This window comes from Topomyia yanbarensis, chromosome 3 (genome assembly GCF_030247195.1).
Source record: "Topomyia yanbarensis strain Yona2022 chromosome 3, ASM3024719v1, whole genome shotgun sequence".
NCBI lineage: Eukaryota > Metazoa > Arthropoda > Insecta > Diptera > Culicidae > Topomyia > Topomyia yanbarensis.
In genome coordinates, this window is record NC_080672.1 from 318,835,961 (window position 1) to 318,855,556 (window position 19,596).

Below are 19,596 nucleotides of genomic sequence, written 5' to 3' on the forward strand. Positions count from 1 at the left end.
GTGCTCATTTCATTATTGCTTCTGAATCTGTTTTCTTCGACACATCCATGAAAGATGAGATTCGTAAAATATCGAACCATAAATCTTTCCAGCTTACCTTGATTTGGGTCTCTTCTCATTGCTCCTTTCCGGGCAACAAGAGGGCGGATACTTTAGCTAAGATGAGTGCTTTAGAAGGTTACATTTAATAAAGACCACTTTGCTTCTACGAATTTTTCAGTATTACTCATCAGAGAACTCTCGAAATTGTCAAACTTCGTGGAGCAAAGGGGAACTAGGAAGGTGGCTACATAGTCCCGAAGGTAACGACGAAAACTTGGTTCAAGGGGATGGATGTGGACCACAATTGCATTCGTGTGATGTCTCGTCTCTTATCAAACCATTACACTTGGATACACACCCCGGACGTATTGGGCTCGCGTATAGTGGTGCCTACACTTGCGGCAGTGCCTATCACGATATCGAACATATAATCTGGGTGTGCACCGAGTATAGTTCCGCCAGATCTCGGCTAATGGATTCATTTCGGGCCCAAGGAAGACCACTAAATGTCCCGGTTAGAGATGTAACGACATGCCGCGATCTCCCCTTTATGTCCCTCATCTAACTCTCCAAAATTAGTCCATATCAGAATTTTGTCTTTTCCATTTTCTCGTTCACAGAAGACTCCTGGTCTGCTTTTATGGTGCCGACTCGCAGCAGAATGCTACTACGTGATCGTCATTATGCATAAACGACCTGATGGTCTGACCCATCTGGAGGATACCCTACAGGTCCGACGAGAACCACCTGACGTCCCGCTGCGCTCTGTCTGGGCAGTCTAAGGCTATCACAGTCGTCGATAATTTTCTTGCAGCTTACAATAGCTAGAAGGAAACAATGAATATCTACAATGATACAAATTAAATCAGATATTTCTTGTTTCTTGTAGCTTTTAAGCGGTTCAAATAGCCGAATTAGTGTCAAAAAGTTACAGGAAATCTTTATTTATTTTGAACAATCTATTCTTGATGAAGAAACGTGGCTCACGTATGCTCCATTCGTGTAAATTGTTCCGCAGGTAGGGTCATACACGTTAGTGGCCTTATGGTGGTTCTCCTTCCAAATAAATCATGTTCATTGAGCAACTGTTGCACAATATCTATTAACATGCAGGTACGGTTATTCGCGGAGAAGTATGGGGTGGAATTGCACTATCATCGCTTAGTAGACGAATAGTTAAGAATCGAGAAGCGGCCAACAATCTTTCGTATTGACGACAATCATATGGATACGCTCTATCAAGTACTATTTCGGTTGTTTTAGTACGCACAAAACTCACACTCAGTAATTCAATTTTATTATTTCTCTTATGATAGGAGGAAAAAATCTGTTTCGGGCCTAAAAACAGACGAACATGTTTGAGATGTCATACCGAAAGTAATGCACACATGCAAATTTCGCGAAAATGTATACTAACAATCATTAGATGAAAGAAAACGTGACACGTGTCGTGCCTTCCTTAAATATATTGCAATTTTTTTTCTAACCGTAAATGTGCTTAAGTAAAGTATAAAGTGAATTCGGGATTCTATAATAGCTATTTACTGCTGTAGTGGATTTAAATATCAATTAAATAATGTTTACTGTCCTAGGGCTACTCCTCGAAGTGGAAGTAGAAGGGCAGGTCTGTGACGCTTTTTAATACTTTGTTTCATGCTTAAATAGCTTACTCTGGGTCTATTAAAATATTTGTTCTATTTGCTTGCAATACAGCTTTGATTTCGAGGAAGAAGGTTGAAGAAGCATTTACCTTGTGTTTGATCTCGGTAGGATAGTTTCTACAGCTGTGGAATACTGCCCCACGATCTGGTCAGAATGTTACGGTTCAACTTTTTGCCGATGGTCTGCACAAGAAATCCTATTTGCTGCAGTTTCTCGTGCTGAAGAATCTTGCGCCCGTCGAAGATGTAGGCCGGCTTCATCATTGACTGGTAAATACGCTCGTAGTTGAGGCTCTGAAAGGGAATGGATTTCTGTGCGTGAGAAGCAATAGAGGTGAGATTAAAAAAGAGATTATTCAGAAATGGGGTTAACTGAGTGGAGCTACGACGTTTTGATCGAGACTGCTTTATGAGGTAGAATCCACCACCGCCATATCTTCATTAGCAATCGAACGACGATCGAGCGCGAATATATGTGTGTTAGAAATACATACAAGTTTTGTTAGATTAATGTTCAAAGCAGAAATATGGTAAAGGCGATCGAGCTGAAACAATAGGCATTTCTAGCGAAACAGCACCGTCAAGGAGCAAGCAACAATGCACTTATTTGCGTTATACAGTGTCCTCAATGCTTTCAATACACACCAACGACGTTAACCTTTAAATGCGCAATGTTGTTTTAAAACAACATCCAGAGAATCGTCTAAAAGTTATCGGATTAATGTGACACACTTTTCACAAAATTCTAAAAAAAATGATTTGCGCCTTTAAGGATTAATAGAGTGGCTGAGTAGGTGATCGCGTTAATGATGTTAATGAAGGATGTTTTTGCAATAAATTTGGAAATATTTTTATATAAACAAGACAATTTAATCCTTCGGAAATAGTCTTTCTAATCAAAGCACGGAGGGTCGAGTATTATGTACCATTCGACTCGGTTAATCGAGGTCAAAAATGCCTGTTACTCATTATGTAGAATCGAAAACAGCGTACCATCAAAAACCTAAACTTGTTTCATTTACCGTTAGCTATCACTTGGTTTGTTAAATCGCTGTCATAAGTATACACTATGTTACTGTTGTTATACAGCGATAAAGTTTCTCCCGAACCGAAGTCCTCTGTTGTGATCCATTCAGCTCACGATGTACTTGGATAACACATAGAGGTGAACCCAACTTACCCCGACTGAGAGCTCTCAGGCGGCTGAATTTCTCCCGATACTACACGAAGCCCGCTTTCGTGAAGCATTTAGCTCCTAGCTACGGTCGCGATCTCCTCGAATAGTTCCTGGTGACAAACATGCGAAACATTTTGCATAGTGCTAAGCGTTTTGATTCGCAAACCAAAAAAAAATCCGCATTCTTATTAGCAAATCAAAGCTTCTTTACTTGTCTCCCGAGACATAACTCGGAACCTGCCAATTGCTTAGTTCATGCAGAACGCATGACTTTTTGGATTTAGGTTTAAGAGTCTAACTAGTGCTAATTTTGGTGTTGATTTAGATTTATCATCTAACTGGCACCAAGATGTTGCTAGTTACCGGGAATCTGAAGTGCTAAATCGAATTTTATTTAGGTTTGCTAAAGAAAATATTCTCCCGGTTGGCCCGGTGACTAGCACGGAGCTGCGCAAACTGTTTTATTGTTCTTTATTGTTGAGAGGAAAAAACCGCGGGAGTGGATTTTAGTTATCAACAGTTAACAAACAAACCAAATGAAACAATGATTAACACTAAACACTCCTTAAAATAAATACTTCTTAAACTTTATGTTACATAGGTATAGTACTAACATTAACATAAAATTTGGTTAACCCTATCAGGTATGGGAAAGGGTGCGCGAAAACAATTTTTAGAGAAGTGCGAGACAAATTGAAGTCAAAGACATATTAACATTGATTGAACACTCTAAACATGCTACTGACGGGTTAATTTTTGCCATAATTAAAACGAGACATGGTAAGACGGACAAAAGAGTAGGTTCGCAAGTTGCGGAGGCGAATATCAATGTTGAGAAGACAGAGGAAATCAGGACAGTCGATGCGAGACAATAACAGATCAGAAACAAAAGACGCTTTGGCCACATTACGGCGCAAGGATAGCGTTTCAAGGCAGGTTGCAACGATCGTATCTGGAGAGATTGTAGCGAAAATAGCTAACTGAGATTGCAAAAACAATACATCAGAGTAACTTTTAACTATGTAGAATAACTCATTGGCATAGGACACCTTGAAACACTTCATCAATGAATCCAAATCGTTTAGGTATAGAAGGAAGATATAAGGATCGATTTGGCTACCTTTAGGTATGCCTGACGTTACGTCGAAGGATGACGGTAAATGATTCTCAATTTTAAGACATTTTACGGCCTGACAAGTATGATCGGAGCCATTCCAAAAAACTGCGGTAGAAACCGAGACGTTCCAGTTTCGCAATCGTAATTTGATAGTTGATTTTATCGAAGGCGGCCGGTGCAATCGGTGTATATTGCATCTACCTGCAATCGATCCTGTACCAAGCGAGCGATAAACGAGGTGTAGGCTACTAGATTTGTGCAAGTAGGTCGCCTGGGTATGAAATCGTGTTGTGTTTCTGAGATCAAGAACGATGAGCTCCAGCAATTTCGATAGTGTACATAAAGATGCGATTCTCCGGTAATTAGAAACTTCGCTATTGGATACTTTTTTTAAACCGGAAAAACGTAGTACGATTTCCATACGGTAGGAAACACTCCTAAACTTAACGACATATTGAAAGTCAGCGTAGCACTTGTTGTTTTTCGTCATTATAACAGAACAGAACGAGGTTTACGAAGGAAAGCAGAACAATGATGGCTTCTTCTGATTTGGGGCGAAACAAAATCACCAAATTTAGCTCCGAATGAAACAGTCAGGGGAATAGCACTGGTCTTCAATCGGCAGGCAATAGTTCTTTCGCACTAACGGTAATATTTGATTATCTTAAACAAGTATCAGGTAAAAAGAGGTACAATTCACGCGTGATAAAAATCCGAGACGTTGGCACTTGACAGTGTTTCCAGAATAAAATAATATATTCAGTGCGCGGAAGCGACCGCATCCTAATAATCGTCTTCTCTCTCGGTGTTGATATGCAGTCTCTCGACAAGAGGGCATCCGACAAGTTTGAATAGCAGCATTCGATTAAAATCACAATTCTTTCTGTTCAAAATTTTTCGCGCGATGTATGAAATTCGTTGGAACCAATCACAAGCGAGCCCCGTAATTTATGATGTAAATTCACTAATGTACACGAAAACAATGTTGTCCAATATGGCTCCATCTTTGTCGAGCCTTCATTTGTTGTCTTACTACTCTAACATTCTACTGATTTTTTTAAATCGTTTGTTGAAAGATTGACAATTCAGAAAATAAATTTCAATTTTCCTAACAACTTTTTATGATTCATACTACTTGCGGTCAAAAATATTATTTTCTTATTGAATATGATTTTAAATGCCATTTTAAATCAGAATGCTCATATTAAAAAAAATGAAAATGTAGTAATTTTCGAGATATTTTAAGTTTTGCTTCAACAAAAACAGTTTTTTTTTATTATGACATTTTCATAAGTTATTTGTGTTTCTCTAACAAAAGCAATAGGTTTGTCAAAATGCACAACAAATTTACTGTAACTTTTCTTTTGACATCAAGGCGATATTGGGAACGATTTAAAAATTACATAAAACAACAAAAAAAGGTTCAACTAAAAGGTTTAATCATAAAATCCTATAGTTGAACCAAACACCGATTACACTAGTTTACAAATTTCAAAAAGTTGTGATATCCTCAACTTTTTTTTTATCATTTCCGTAGTAAAATGGCCCGCTGAAAACGAAAATACGATTGAAAAAATTCTGTATGGAACAGATTTTGAGATATTGCGAAAAAATCCGCTTTTGCATTTTAAAAAATTGGCCCTTCACTTCATCACAAATATCTCCAGTTGTACTCTACCGATTTTAATGATTTTAATATCATTTGATCGACAATTGCAAGACCTATCAATTATTCCTAGAACATTTTTTGATCACTATTACAATTGGATCTCTATTCAGTAATTAAGTAAAAAATAATTGCTATTTCTTGCAAAATCTTGGAATTTTTTTTTATTTGACGATAAATTACTCAAAGAAGAACGATTTATTAAATATTTTTATTCGTGGGTATTGAAATATGATCAATTACGAAAATAATGAGCGGTTGTTCATTGGAATCTAAATAAAAATATAGAAGTTATGAGTTTTTATGTAAAACATAGAAAAAGTCAGTTTTTTAGAGTTTTGCGTTTCTCATATAGAAAGGTTATGCAATCGGTCGGTATTTCGACTTTTCAACCGAGGCCCAAAGGGCCGAATATCTTATACCATTCGACTCAGTTCGTCGGGATCGTAAAATGACTATATGTGTGTGTATGTGTGTGAATGAATGTATGTATATGTGCATGTGTCAAACAATCTCACCGATTTTTCTCAGAGATGGCTGGACCGATTTGTACAAACTTAGTCTCAAATGAAAGGTACTACCTTTCCATCGGTCGCTATTGATTTTTTATTGATCCGGTTTCCGGTTTCGGAGTTACAGATTGAAGAGTACGATCACACTGCAAATTCATATATACACTGGTACCACCATGATGTCCAAATGATGCAATACATATTAAAATGTGTGCAACACTACTTTTATTTGCGAGTCCAGATCGTTGATAACCCATCGGAGTCGTAACCGGAAGTAGAATAGAAATAAAATTTAATAACAGTTTTAAGTGACGTAACACCTAAGTTTGGTCATATCGGTCCAGTCATCACTGAGAAATGGATGTACCTGTTATTCTGAATTTGGATTCTTCCGCCGGGGCTTCCGGAACCGTCGATGGTGGCCAACGCGACTTTGAATGATTGTTAGTGACCTAAAGCTACAAATCCAAGCAGTTGTTGTCACATTTAGGAAAAAAAATTCACCTTTTTACATTCATCGCCGTATACGTTGAAATCGGGATTTGCTGCGTGTTTGTGTTTATCACCGTGTAATTCAGGAACCGGAAGTCGGATCACTTAGAAATTCAACAGCAGCCAATGTGAACGTTGTACCTTTCATTTGAGACAAAGTTTGTAAAAATCGGTAAAGAATTCGCTGAGAAATAGGTATGACATTAACGTAGGGACTTGGTAAGTTCCCCGGGGCATTAGGAACCATAATAGGTGGCCAATGTGGTCAAAGCGACTTCGGTGGGTCATCAATGATCTGGACACACAAATCCTAGCAATGTTGCACACATTTTAATATGTTTTGCATCATTTAGACATCATGGTGGTACCAGTGTATATATGAATTTGCAGTGTGATCGTACTCTTCAATCTGTAACTCCGGAACCGGTAATCGGATCAATAAAAAAATCAATAGCGACCGATGGAAAGGTAGTACCTTTCATTTGAGACTAAGTTTGTACAAATCGGTCCAGCCATCTCTGAGAAAAATCGGTGAGATTGTTTGACACATGCACATGTACATACATACATACACACACATACACACACATATATAGTCATTTTACGATCTCGACGAACTGAGTCGAATGGTATAAGATATTCGGCCCTTTGGGCCTCGGTTGAAAAGTCGAAATACCGACCGATTGCATAACCTTTCTATATGAGAAACGCAAAACTCTAAAAAACTGACTTTTTCTATGTTTTACATAAAAACTCATAACTTCTATATTTTTATTTAGATTCCAATGAACAACCGCTCACTATTTTCGTAATTGATCATATTTCAATACCCACGAATAAAAAATATTTAATAAATCGTTCTTCTTTGAGTAATTTATCGTCAAATAACAAAAAATTTCAAGATTTTGCAAGAAATAGCAATTATTTTTCACTTAATTACTGAATAGAGATCCAATTGTAATAGTGATCAAAAAATGTTCTAGGAATAATTGATAGGTCTTGCAATTGTCGATCAAATGATATTAAAATCATTAAAATCGGTAGAGTACAACTGGAGATATTTGTGATGAAGTGAAGGGCCAATTTTTTAAAATGCAAAAACGGATTTTTTCGCAATATCTCAAAATCTGTTCCATACAGAATTTTTTCAATCGCATTTTCGTTTTCAGCGGGCCATTTTACTACGGAAATGATAAAAATATTGTGAGGATACAAATCACTGTAAACTAGTGTTATTTCTTGTAGCTTTTAAATAGTTCCCAATACCGCCTTGATGTTAAAAGAAAAGTTACAGAAAATTGTATGCATTTTGAAAAAAAACTATTGTTCTTGATGAACAAACAAACTGATGAAAAGGTCGTAATAAAACAAAATAATCATTCTTGTTAAAACAAAATTTACTATCGCATTTTTGATTATTCTTTGGCAGGTGCATTTTGATTTGAGATGGATTTTAAAATCATATTAGATGGGAAAATAGTATTTTGACTGCAAATAGTATTTTTTTATAAAAATAGGTCAAAAGTTGTAGTTAGGAAAACTTTCTTATCGGTAGTTTCTCCATGATCCAAAAAAATCAGAAATTTGTTTTCGTGTTTAAAACGAAAAACATTTGATTGTTGATAGTTCATTATGAAGAAACGCGAGTAACCTATAGAAAGGGCATAATTTCACGAATTATTTGTTTTTAAGTTAAAATAAAATTCCAAACATCTCGAAAACATTTATTACATGTTGGATGATTTTAAGACAATTCATTTTTATTTAAAATGATTGTTCCGTCTGCCTTCTCCCTCGCTCGTGTTTGCATCCATGTCGTCGTCGCTATAGCTTTGATTTTCGCTTTTTGTGTTTTCGAGTGACTCTTGTATTGACTTATTTGACGTCTAGGACACCAACACAGTTGCAATGTGTATAGACAACATACATGTAACGCAACGTTTACAATTCGCCACCTGATTTAACCCCATTTGGCAAAAATTTCACCCGATTTAACCTCAATCTCGCACTAACACAACTGCACATGGGTTAGTCAATAGCCGTCTACTTTTTTGTTTATTACTTCTCTAGGTGTGTTAGATTTTGGGGTAGGGTTGCCAAAACCATCTCTGTGCTTTTGTCCTAAAAATATTTTCATCTGTGTTTACTTTTCGAAGAACCTGTGTCGATATCTGTATCGAATCAGTTGAGTTGTTTAACCTTTTGCTAGATTATTTATCGAAAATAATAACTCCTTTGGTTAAGTCAAATAAGGACCTGTCTACAATTTCGTAAAAAAACAATATAAATCGATACATTTAGAAAGTGAATTCTTCGTTGAAGGGGATCCTCTTATATAATTGTGGCAAAAAGTACCTAATGTTTAATATTTTTTGAGGCAGTAAAATGACTTAGACATGTCCCCTATTCTGCAAAATGTTTATTAAGGTTTCATCCATAAAATAAATATTTTCGAGTGCAAGGTGTCAAAAATGGCGTCCAAAATGGCGGCTTTCTCGGAACAAGATTTTTCGAATCTGCGGGCATTCACGTTTTTGAACCATTCAACCAATCCACTTCGGGTTTTGCCCGCCTAAAAGAAGACAACATTCTCGGGCGCTGTAACCTACAAAATCGCAATATTTTGATCATTGCCGATACAGCAATTTTAAAGTTTTGAAATACTGAAATTTCAGTGAAATTTTTTTTGCTGGAAGAATTGCTGATATTTCAGCTCTGCAATATTCAGCAAAATTTTGCTGATATTCGGCAATCAAAATTTAGTGTGTAAATAATGTTATATATTGAGTCGACAAATTAACAAAGTTAGTACAACATTAAAATTAGCGTTTCTGCGAGTAGAATTCAGCCAGGCTGCTAACCTGTGTGTATTACAAACCTAAGAAAGAGACAGAGGGGAAGTACCACCGAAATTGTAACAAACATTTCTAACAATAGTTTTTGTAACATAATTTCTCAAAAATATGTATAACTGTACATACAAACGAAAATCTGTAAATCTGAACATACAGATTCTTGGTCTGAAAATGGCTGAAAAATCGATGTCGAAGGTTGTTCGTTAGTATTAATTATATCAGACGATTTTTTTTATGGTTTCGGCGCATGGCTTACGGTAGTGTGCCGTCTGGTTACAGAACTGGCATGTGGGCATCTGCCCTGGGTAGTTACAGAGCGTTCTTTGGATTTAGTTAACACCTTGAGATGATTGGCCCTCGAAAGTCAAGTAAAAAGATATAAGTTAGTTCAGCCACATTTGCATCACCCGAGCACCGTTGACAATGTGAGGGACAACGTTTCTCAAAGTGTCATTTGTGACCGATTCCACTTTACCCTATTTCAACATGAATCTTTTAATATAATTCGTATTGGTGTGCGGTGCCAAATCGTGGAGACGAATTTCCTTTAGATCATTGTCTATATACACGGGGATCCTAGTTTTGACTTTTTCGCATTCGATGTCGTGTTGCATGTTGTTCTTCGCTATGAAGCTTTCCGCCTCGACTAAGGAGTTGAACGTTTTCAGTACTACATGCCTCGTATGGTGTAGATGTATGTGTGACACTTCTGTAAGCACAAATTCCATTTTCATTTCTATCAACAGTTCAACCTCGTGCACGATGGACGAAATTTCTTTTATGATTCACTCAGTTGGGGGCAACGGGACTTTGCTGTGTCTATACGTTAGGCGTACACGCTAGAGCGGAGCGGCACTGGTGGTATTTTTAGCTTTCTGGTCTGTACGAGATGAGGAAACCGACTGTACCATCAAATTGTCCCAAAACGATAACATGTAATATTTTGAGGCAAAAAAGTTCGTGGTAAACAACGGCGCTGTTAGGCCCCGTGCAAAGCACGAGCGAATCGTTATTAATAAATACAGTAAAAAATGATACCAGAACTGAGCCTTACACCGTGAAGACCCTTTCTACTACTCCTGTGATTTCTTTCATTTTGATCTTATAGCAGAATTCCATTTTCCCAGTTCCAGTCTATGTTGGTGTGCGGTATCCGGCTAATTTACCACGTCGAGCTGGAGCTTGTGCGGTATCCGGATCATTCACTACTTCGACCATTAAGACTCACATTTTCACGTAAAACACTATTAGAATTCACACAAATTCGCAGGATAAATAACTTTTGTTTAATTGCAAGAAAACAAAAAGACTGTTAAATTTTATCGGAATGCTCTTTGTTGCGAAGGAGAATTTCATCTTGGCCTTGAAAAGTTGAACATCGGATAAACTTCTTCTCGCATAAGTGAGTAGAATTACAATGCCTTAGGAATCCATATTCAGCAACTATCCATGAAAAACTTCGAAGGCCATGTCAGTTGAAGGCCCAGCACTAACCTGCACCATCAACTATATGGCTTCGAATTAAACATTTAATATATGAATTATTAAGAGGTTTGTTCCAGGACAGGAGCAAAAAAATTTACTCCTTTTTATTCCGGTTTGCTAGCAGATGTAACAAAAGAAGAGAGTGGTATTATGTGTCTTTTTCGCCCTTTTGAAATTTTCAATCTGTATCGGTATCTTCTCTACGCCAATCCCAGCCTGTCGCAAGTCAGTTCTTCCAGTGTTTCAAAACAGTCGTTCGATCGACTCGATAATTCGATTGATAGACGTTCAATGCAATAACGCCAAATCTTTATTAAATTATTGCATACCTCGCCAACCAGCATTCGATTGCAGGGCTATTGAAATATACCTCGTAACTGCCAACGAACAAGATTTTTTTTAAAGTCAAGTAAACAAAAAAAACCTATTTTAATCCACCTAGCGGTGCAATTGTGCCTTTCTCAGTCATGAATCACGAGAATGTGTGCGTTGTTTATATTCATTAAAAGCTTTGAAATGCATATATTACATTTTATTATTGTACATCACATGACAACTATACACAGGAAAATAAATCATTATTCGAGTTCTAAAATTTTGAAGAAGAAAAAACAGCCACGGTAATATTGAACTGAAAAAAAGGTGCGAAATCGGCAGTCCCAAAAAGTCGATTTTTACAAAAAAAAAATTTTCGAGATAACATAAAATCTCGACGTTTCATGCATTTTAAAGATGTTTGGCATTAAAAATACGAATTCGATTTCTGAAATTTCATGGGGTCCCCCCTTTGAAAAAAAAATTGAGTTCCGGCTTATATGGGAATTTCATATGTGACCGGACGATTTAGTCTATATTTCCGGCCCCATATAAGCGATCCGTACGAAATTTTATAAACATCTGTGGGGATATTATAGCTATCATTTGGGACTAAGTTTGTGAAAATCGGCCCAACCATTTCCGGGAAACTGATGTGAGTTCGTAAATTTTGAAAGATGGCCGCTTTTCCCGGGCACTTCCGGAACCGTCTATGGTGGTCAATGTAGTGAACGAAAGTTTGGTTGGCCGTCGGTGACCTAGAACAGCAAATTTAAGTTGGTTGAGAGACATTTTAGCGAAATTTTTACCTTTATTGCTTTCATCGGAGTATCGGTTTGAATCACAATTTGCTATGTGATCGCACGCCACAACCTGTAACTCCGGAACCGGAGGTCGGATCGGGATGAAATTAAATAGCCATTTACGGGGACGCAATACTTTTCATTTGAGGCCAAGTTTAGTCGAATCGGTCTAGCCATCTCCGAGAAACCGATGTGACTGTTATTCTGAATTTAGATACTTCCGCCGGGGCTTCCGGAACCGATGATGGTGGCCATTGTGGCCAAATAGACTTTGAATGGATGTTAGTGGCCTAATACTACAAATCGAAGCAGTTGTGGTCATATTTTGGAAAAATTTTCACCTTTATACATTCATTGCAGAATTTATTAAAATCGACATTTTATGCGTGCTCGTACTCATCACCCTGCAATTCCGGAACCGGAAGTCGGATCCATTAGAAATTCAATAGCAGCCTATGGGAACGTTGCACCTTTCATTTGAGACTAAGTTTGTCAAAATCGGTTCAGCCATCTCTGAGAAAAATGATTGACATTTTTGGTCACATACACACACACACATACACACACATACATACACACATACATACACACACAGACATTTGCCGAACTCGACGAACTGAATCGAATGGTATATGGCACTCGGCCCTCCGGGCCTCCGTTAAAAAGGCGGTTTTCAGAGCAATTGCAATACCTTTCTATTGAGAAAGGCAAAAAGTAAAAAAAAATTCAACAAGATTATCTTGGATTCGTCATCAAGCCTCTAGTAACTATATTCATAGTTAGGCGGACACAAAAGCCGGAAAACTGGTAACTCTTATTTCAGAAAGAAAACACTGACACCCCACGCAAATGTTCAAGCTCTAGTAGAATAGTTTCATTGTTAACGTCGTAAGACTTGTACGTCTAGAAAAACGAGTTCATACCGCCAGAATAGAACGTCGCTGTTGTGCTATCTTATGACAAGCGCCATTTAGCACATTTCGAGAAAAACGATTTTTAAAGTTTGAGATTGAATGTTTTGAAACTTATAAATGGTATGAACAATCCAAAGAAGACAATTGATGCTTCTAGCTATTCTGCATTAATCTCTCAAATATTACGAAGATCGGTTGAATATGTTGCGAGTTATTACTATGAATGTAAACAAAAGTCGCACTCACACGTGTCATAGGCGTGTATTGATGACAAAATTTGTATGACGTGTCATAATCGTGCATGGAAAATTTTCCATAGAAAAAAATCATCAATTTTTAACTTTTATTCATATCTTTGCGTTCATATAGTCATTTTGAAGGAAATGAGTCAGGGAATATAGAAAAAATTGTTATTTTTGGTTACAGTGTTGCCAAATATCTTTTATTGCCAGTTTAAAACTAAAACTGTGTTTTTCTAACAACTCGTGTAATTTTCCTTTGAAAATGTTTATGCCATTGTGTTCCTCAGACATTTTCACACATAAAAATATCTAAAACTTCAATATAACTTGTGCAAGTCCCTAGATACAGTGGTTTGAAGCAAAAAACTCAAAATTTCACATCATATTTCTCGCAATATCTAAGTAACCAAGTAGAATTTCAAAATTCTGAAAACGCCACTTTGTAGAGATTTTTCAAACAAGTAATGTGGCATATCTAACTCAGTTTACCCCAAAATGACGTTTGTCATAAGATAGCACAACAGCGACGAGAAATCAGTCTTTTTCGTTTTGATATTTTTGTTTACATTGTTTTTGTCCCTTATTACTATTTTCTGCTAAATTTGCTAAGTTCAATCCTTCGGATAAATAAGTTTCCCCGATGATAACCACATCAGAGATTAAGAAAGTATGATTGTTCGCGTGACCAGTATCAACGTGCATACTCGTACAATATAGGACTCAGAAAATAATCAACGGAATTCAAAATTTTACTGGTGATAACGATGAACAACTAAAACAGGATCAATTAAGATTTTTCTGGGACAATACCAAGTAAGCCAATCATGACCATCTAGTAAGCATGAGAGAGGCTCAAGATATAATGGCTCGACTATATGAAATTGATTCGATCTAGATACGGAACACCAACCACCAACCGTTATTGGGCGACAATAAAAATATAGCGAGCAAAATATAATTCAAATAGCCAGCACCCAATTGTTACTGAGATAAAGCTCCCTCTGTTATGATTCTGTTTTTGCTCCGCTGTGAAATAAAATGACTCTGCTCGCCAATAAACAAACACATACCCATTAGGAAAACGATGACCTAGAATTGTGTACCTTTGGTCAGTATTCATCAATGGCAGACTCAAAACAGTCTCACGGCACTGCAGAAAACCTCACTCCAAACATCAAAAACCGAATCGGCAATACTTACAACAAACTCATCCCACTCTGTGCAGATTACGATCGCATGGGTCCCTCTCACGGCATCGTAGGGGTCAGAGAAGATTTGTACCGCTTTCTTCACCTGTTCGGGACTCTCCGCTACTTTGGGATGCGTCAGATCGGCAATGATCTGTTCGGGTTCCACTTTTGGGTCGTAAATATTCAACTGTGCACCTTCGTCGAGCAAAGTTCTGCACACCGTGATAGCAGGCGTTTCCCGTGTGTCTCCGGTGTTTTTCTTGAAAGCAAAACCAAGAATCGATATTCGCTTGTCTGTGACCGTGTTGAATAGGCACTCGATTATTTTCTGCGAAAAACGAATTTTCTGATATTCGTTCATGTCGATAACCTGCTGCCAGTAGGCAGCCACCTCCGGTAGATTCAAGCCCTCGCAAATGTATACCAAGTTCAGAATGTCCTTCTGGAAGCAGCTACCACCGAAACCAACCGAGGCCTGTAGAAATTTGGGACCAATCCTGGAATCAAGACCAACAGCGCGGGCTACTTCTGACACGTCGGCACCGGTTGCTTCACAAACAGCCGAAAGTGAGTTGATGGAAGATATTCTTTGTGCGAGAAAAGCATTCGCGGCTAGTTTCGATAATTCTGAACTCCAGGTGTTAGTAGTGAGGATGTTCTTTTTCGGTATCCAATGTTCGTACACCCAGCAAAGTTTGTCGATTGCCGTCTTGCCTTCGGGAGTTTCCTCACCACCGATTAAAACTCGGTCAGGCTTAAGTAAATCTTCGACAGCAGTACCCTCCGCCAAAAACTCTGGATTTGACAGAATGTCGTATTTAACCCCTGCGGAAGAAAATGGTAAAGTTCGTAAAATGGCACAATTTCAGGTCATTGGCTAGTGCTAACCGGGTTTATGATTTGCCTTCAGAATATGCATAATACTTTCCGCTGCCCGAACCGGGACGGTGCTTTTTTCAACCACGATTTTACTGTTTTGAGACATTTCCGCAATCATTCGAGCGCAGCCTTCCACATACTTGAGATCAGCCGCTCGCCCTCGACCATTGCCGTAGGTTTTGGTTGGTGTGTTCACCGAAATAAAAATCAACTCCGCTTCTTGTATCGCCGTCTCGATGTCTGTCGAGAAGAACAGGTTTCGGTTTCGACACTCCCTCACTACGTCGTCCAGACCGGGCTGCAACGGAAATAGAGAAACAAAAACTGTTAGCTAATATGTTGATTTATTGTCATAAATACCGTTAAGATAATGATAAGCTTCAAGATGCTCTTTTCCTATCTCTGCTGTTATTGGTAACCGATTGGATTAGCGACAAAGAACTGTAGTTCGTATCTCGTACGAATGTCGATAAACGGTTCTTGTATGCATATTAAGAACGATTTTTATCATTCACTAGACTAAGGCCGCTGTTATCAATGGTTTCTACTTTAGAAGACAATCGACCAAATCTGTTTGTTGTTACAGTTATATCGGTATATCACTAAAGGGAGGTATGCTCATTCACACGTTACGTATGTTAAAACCTTGGGTGCTCTTGATATTGCTCGTCTTGCCTGAATCTGCATTTAGTTAATGAAGAATATAATCGATACAGCAAGTGCTCAGGATTCTACATGCAACAATTGTATTGCTAGAAAACAATATATTCTTCACACGCAGTTATCGTTCAAGAGAATGAGATTCCAATGTCTTGAGTTCTTTAATTTTTATTCTTGCATTTGAACCAATATCGCTGTTCTAATCTAACCAACGGCTTCGGATGGGAAATAAATAGAAATAAGGTCAAAATGGTCTCAACGCACTATACAAATTTTGGGAGAGTCGCTTATCTACTCTTCCGGCCATCACATCTTGTAATAGGTACACTTATAGCCGTAAGCACAAAGCCGTACCAACAGTTTTTAAGCCGGACTAACTTTTAAACCGGACTAAAATATTTGGCTAAGCTTTAATCAAACGATGCTGTCATTTATATGGCTGCGTTCTGATCTGCGTTACACGTCAATGTTAAAAAAAAACAACAAATTCAAGTTAAAGAAAATGTGTAAATTAGACAACATGGTGAATTGTTTTTCTTTCCGATATTTTCGTGCAGTAATATAGCTTTTCTTCGTCAAATGTCTCGTTCTATAGCTTTTGAGTACAATTTTTGTCAACTTGTAGCCGATATGTTTCTGAACTTAGAACTTTAACGTGTTGGATAGTTGAAAGTTGGCCGATGATGTACAGCGCTTTGTAGTGACATAATATTAAATGCACAAAAGAAAATAAATTGGTATACATATGCATGTTTTTATTCAGTTTGAATAGGCGCTCGTCGAGTTAGAGGTGGTGGTTGTAATTGGTGCCATGATAGTTATTTCTCGACAAACATATGATTACGGGTTAAAAGCCAACTGTCAAAATTCTCTTTGAAAGGAAATTCCGGACAAACTGTTACTGGATAAACACAGTTCATAGCAGTTACACACTTAAAATCTATTACCTACCAGCAGGTAATTTAATTTGCTGTCCTTATTTCACGGCCGGAAAACAAGTGAGAGGGAATGATTTTTTTACTCAAAATTAATGGGACGAAGTTTAGTCGGCTTTGGGGAATATCTCATTATTTTGGGGTAAATTTGGACTCCCTCTCTTTCATTGATCGTTGGAGGAAGTAGGATTCGCAGATTTAAGATTACCTACTGCTAGGAAATGCAAGTTTTCTGTGTAATGCGGATAAATATACACGGTAAAAAAACTTTACCTATTGTATTCAAATTGCCCATTTTCGGAAATTATTCGAGCTGTCAAAAATGGGTATTTTTGCCACTGACAATGAGTGCTTTTTATCCATTTCACAACTACTCGATGAAAAATCATTAAGAATTATTTTAGGCGAGTTAACCTGCAAACTAAGGTTCGTAGCGGAACCTGCAAATTATCGCCCTGCATCTGAATCCGTGGCGGAAACGGAACATTTCGGCAACGCTCATAAAACAACGGCGTTTAGACTACTGAGGATGTTGCAAATATGCGCCAGTTCGGCATTTTTAGAGCAGCCAAAAGATCCAGCCGTCAAAAATATATCCAGTTGGCGATTTTATTTTGTTAAGTAGTTAAAGAGACAATAATGTTAAATGAATGTTAATTTTTGTTTTTTTTTTTTAAATTTGGAAATAATTCTATTGGCAGTATTTTTCATTCTGGCGCGATTTTCATGAATGAATATTTTTACGCATTTTGTTGTAACAATTCTACGAAAAATAATGGTTAAACATACCCAGGTTGACGTACAAGATCTGTATTCATTTATGGGTATGGACTCTTTACCCAGTTAATGGGTTATTCCACTTTTATTGAAAATGCATTAATTAGTACTTTATTTTATCAGTGTAGTTCGTCAGTGATTGTCTTTCCTACCTGATAAACTGGCTTATTTATTGCCATCTTTATTGCGAGCAAAGGGAGCCATATTTATCCAGAAGAAAACCGAAGAGAGGATTGAAAATAACGAAATGTATGCAAGAGAAGCACGACAATTTTTTGCATATTTTTGTCTTCTTCCGGTAACATGATGCTGCCATTTGCATTGCTGCGTTCTGGTCAGCAATACACGGCAATGTTAAAAAACTGTACAGTGAAGTTAATTTAAAATTCACTGTTTATGCCATTTATTAGTCTATGTATTTATGTTTTTAAAACGATTTTGAAATTCTCGATTTAGCTTAAGGGGTTACACCACTGTAGAGCACGAAAACATAGCCTTATTTCGAGAATTTTTTTATTGCTCAATAAAAAGGTCAATCGACAGATTGTTGAATGGGATTTATAACATAAGTATTGAATCAAACAAAATATTTTTTTCGAGCAATTTCATCACAAGATGGCGGCTCTGCAGCTTTTTTTACCTTATGCGCGTTTTTTAAAAGGTATTCACGGCCGTGATGTTTAACCTAGTGCCAAAAACTAGTTTTTCTGATTCCTTATGTCAATAGCGACGTACGTAGGATATTTTCGATATTTTAATTTTACGCGGAGTGAGTGAAAAAACGTCGAAAATGTCATAAATCTAACTAATAATGCTAACCATGCATATGGAAGACCTACTTTGCTGAAAATGAAGTAATCCAAATTATCAGCACGATTACCCAATCAAGCCTGAAATACCAAAAGTTCAGAAATTGAATTAATAAAAATTACAATTAGTTACTTCCTATAGTCTGCGATCTGTCTGATAATGAATTGACCATTATAACTTTACAAAATGAATCTGATACTGGATGTAGACAGTGAATCTTCACGATCTCGATGAAATCCGGTGTAAATCATATCTCAAAATTTCTTGGACCAATCGTTTTGAATTTTGCACAGTTTTTCTTCTTCGCATCATTGCCCAGGCTACAACAGCTTTTTGCAAACTGCTTAATGTTATTATTTTACAATAACATGTTAATCGTGGTTTTAGCAATAATCGGACTTTGATTTTAAAGTGCTACGAAAAAATCGAAAATCGACCAAAAAATAGAAGCCTCAGTTACTTGTGAAATGCTGCGAAAAACAACTGTGCAAATGTCTCAACGTTTGGTCCTAAGAGAAAACATGACAATAGAAAGGGGCGTTTTTGTTCCGTCAGAATGTTCCAGCTCATGATCGGTTGATTCTGACTTTTTGCACCGTACGCAATGTTACTGCAGGGATAGCTAAATGATGTTTGGCAGTGTTGCTATATTTATAGAAAAATTATGTAATTACTTTTGACAAATAATATTATTATCGTTAAAAGAGTAAAAATGAATAAATGAATCTAAAATTTGTCAGAAAATAGTTTCATCAAACCTTACTAAACATCCATGACATTGAAAAACGGTGCCCTTTATTAATATAATGGATTCAAGATACAAAATATTGCAGGCATAAAATAAATTAACAAGAATCCATTTTCATTTTAAAAAATAGCAACACTGTTTGGAAGATTTCGGCAGGGTGGAAATCTACGAAAAGAAGAATGTCGAATGAAAAACAAGATTGTCACGTCTTGTCTTAGGTTTGGTCCAGTAGATTTTGAGTTATAGTGTATACCGCAAAACAAGTTTTCGATGTGGCGCCTGACTGAAAAGACAAACAATCTTTGTATCGAAAATA

General features: G+C 37.2%; 1 protein-coding gene across 2 annotated transcripts in view; it reads right to left on the reverse strand.

Annotated features, from left to right (window-relative positions):
• Positions 1-1,323: 1,323 nt before the first annotated feature.
• LOC131689615 (UDP-glucose 6-dehydrogenase) overlaps positions 1,324-19,596 on the reverse strand; it is a 64,526-nt gene continuing 46,253 nt past the window's right edge. Inside the window, exons 3-5 of one of the 2 annotated variants that reach the window (XM_058974828.1) lie at positions 15,360-15,648; positions 14,482-15,296; positions 1,324-2,015 (exon numbers count right to left, since the gene is read on the reverse strand). In XM_058974828.1, the coding sequence (XP_058830811.1) occupies positions 1,821-2,015; positions 14,482-15,296; positions 15,360-15,648 (1,299 nt within the window). In that variant the 3' untranslated portion in view covers positions 1,324-1,820. The remainder of the gene's footprint in view (positions 2,016-14,481; positions 15,297-15,359; positions 15,649-19,596) is intronic. The other variant, XM_058974829.1, reaches the window with a different exon arrangement.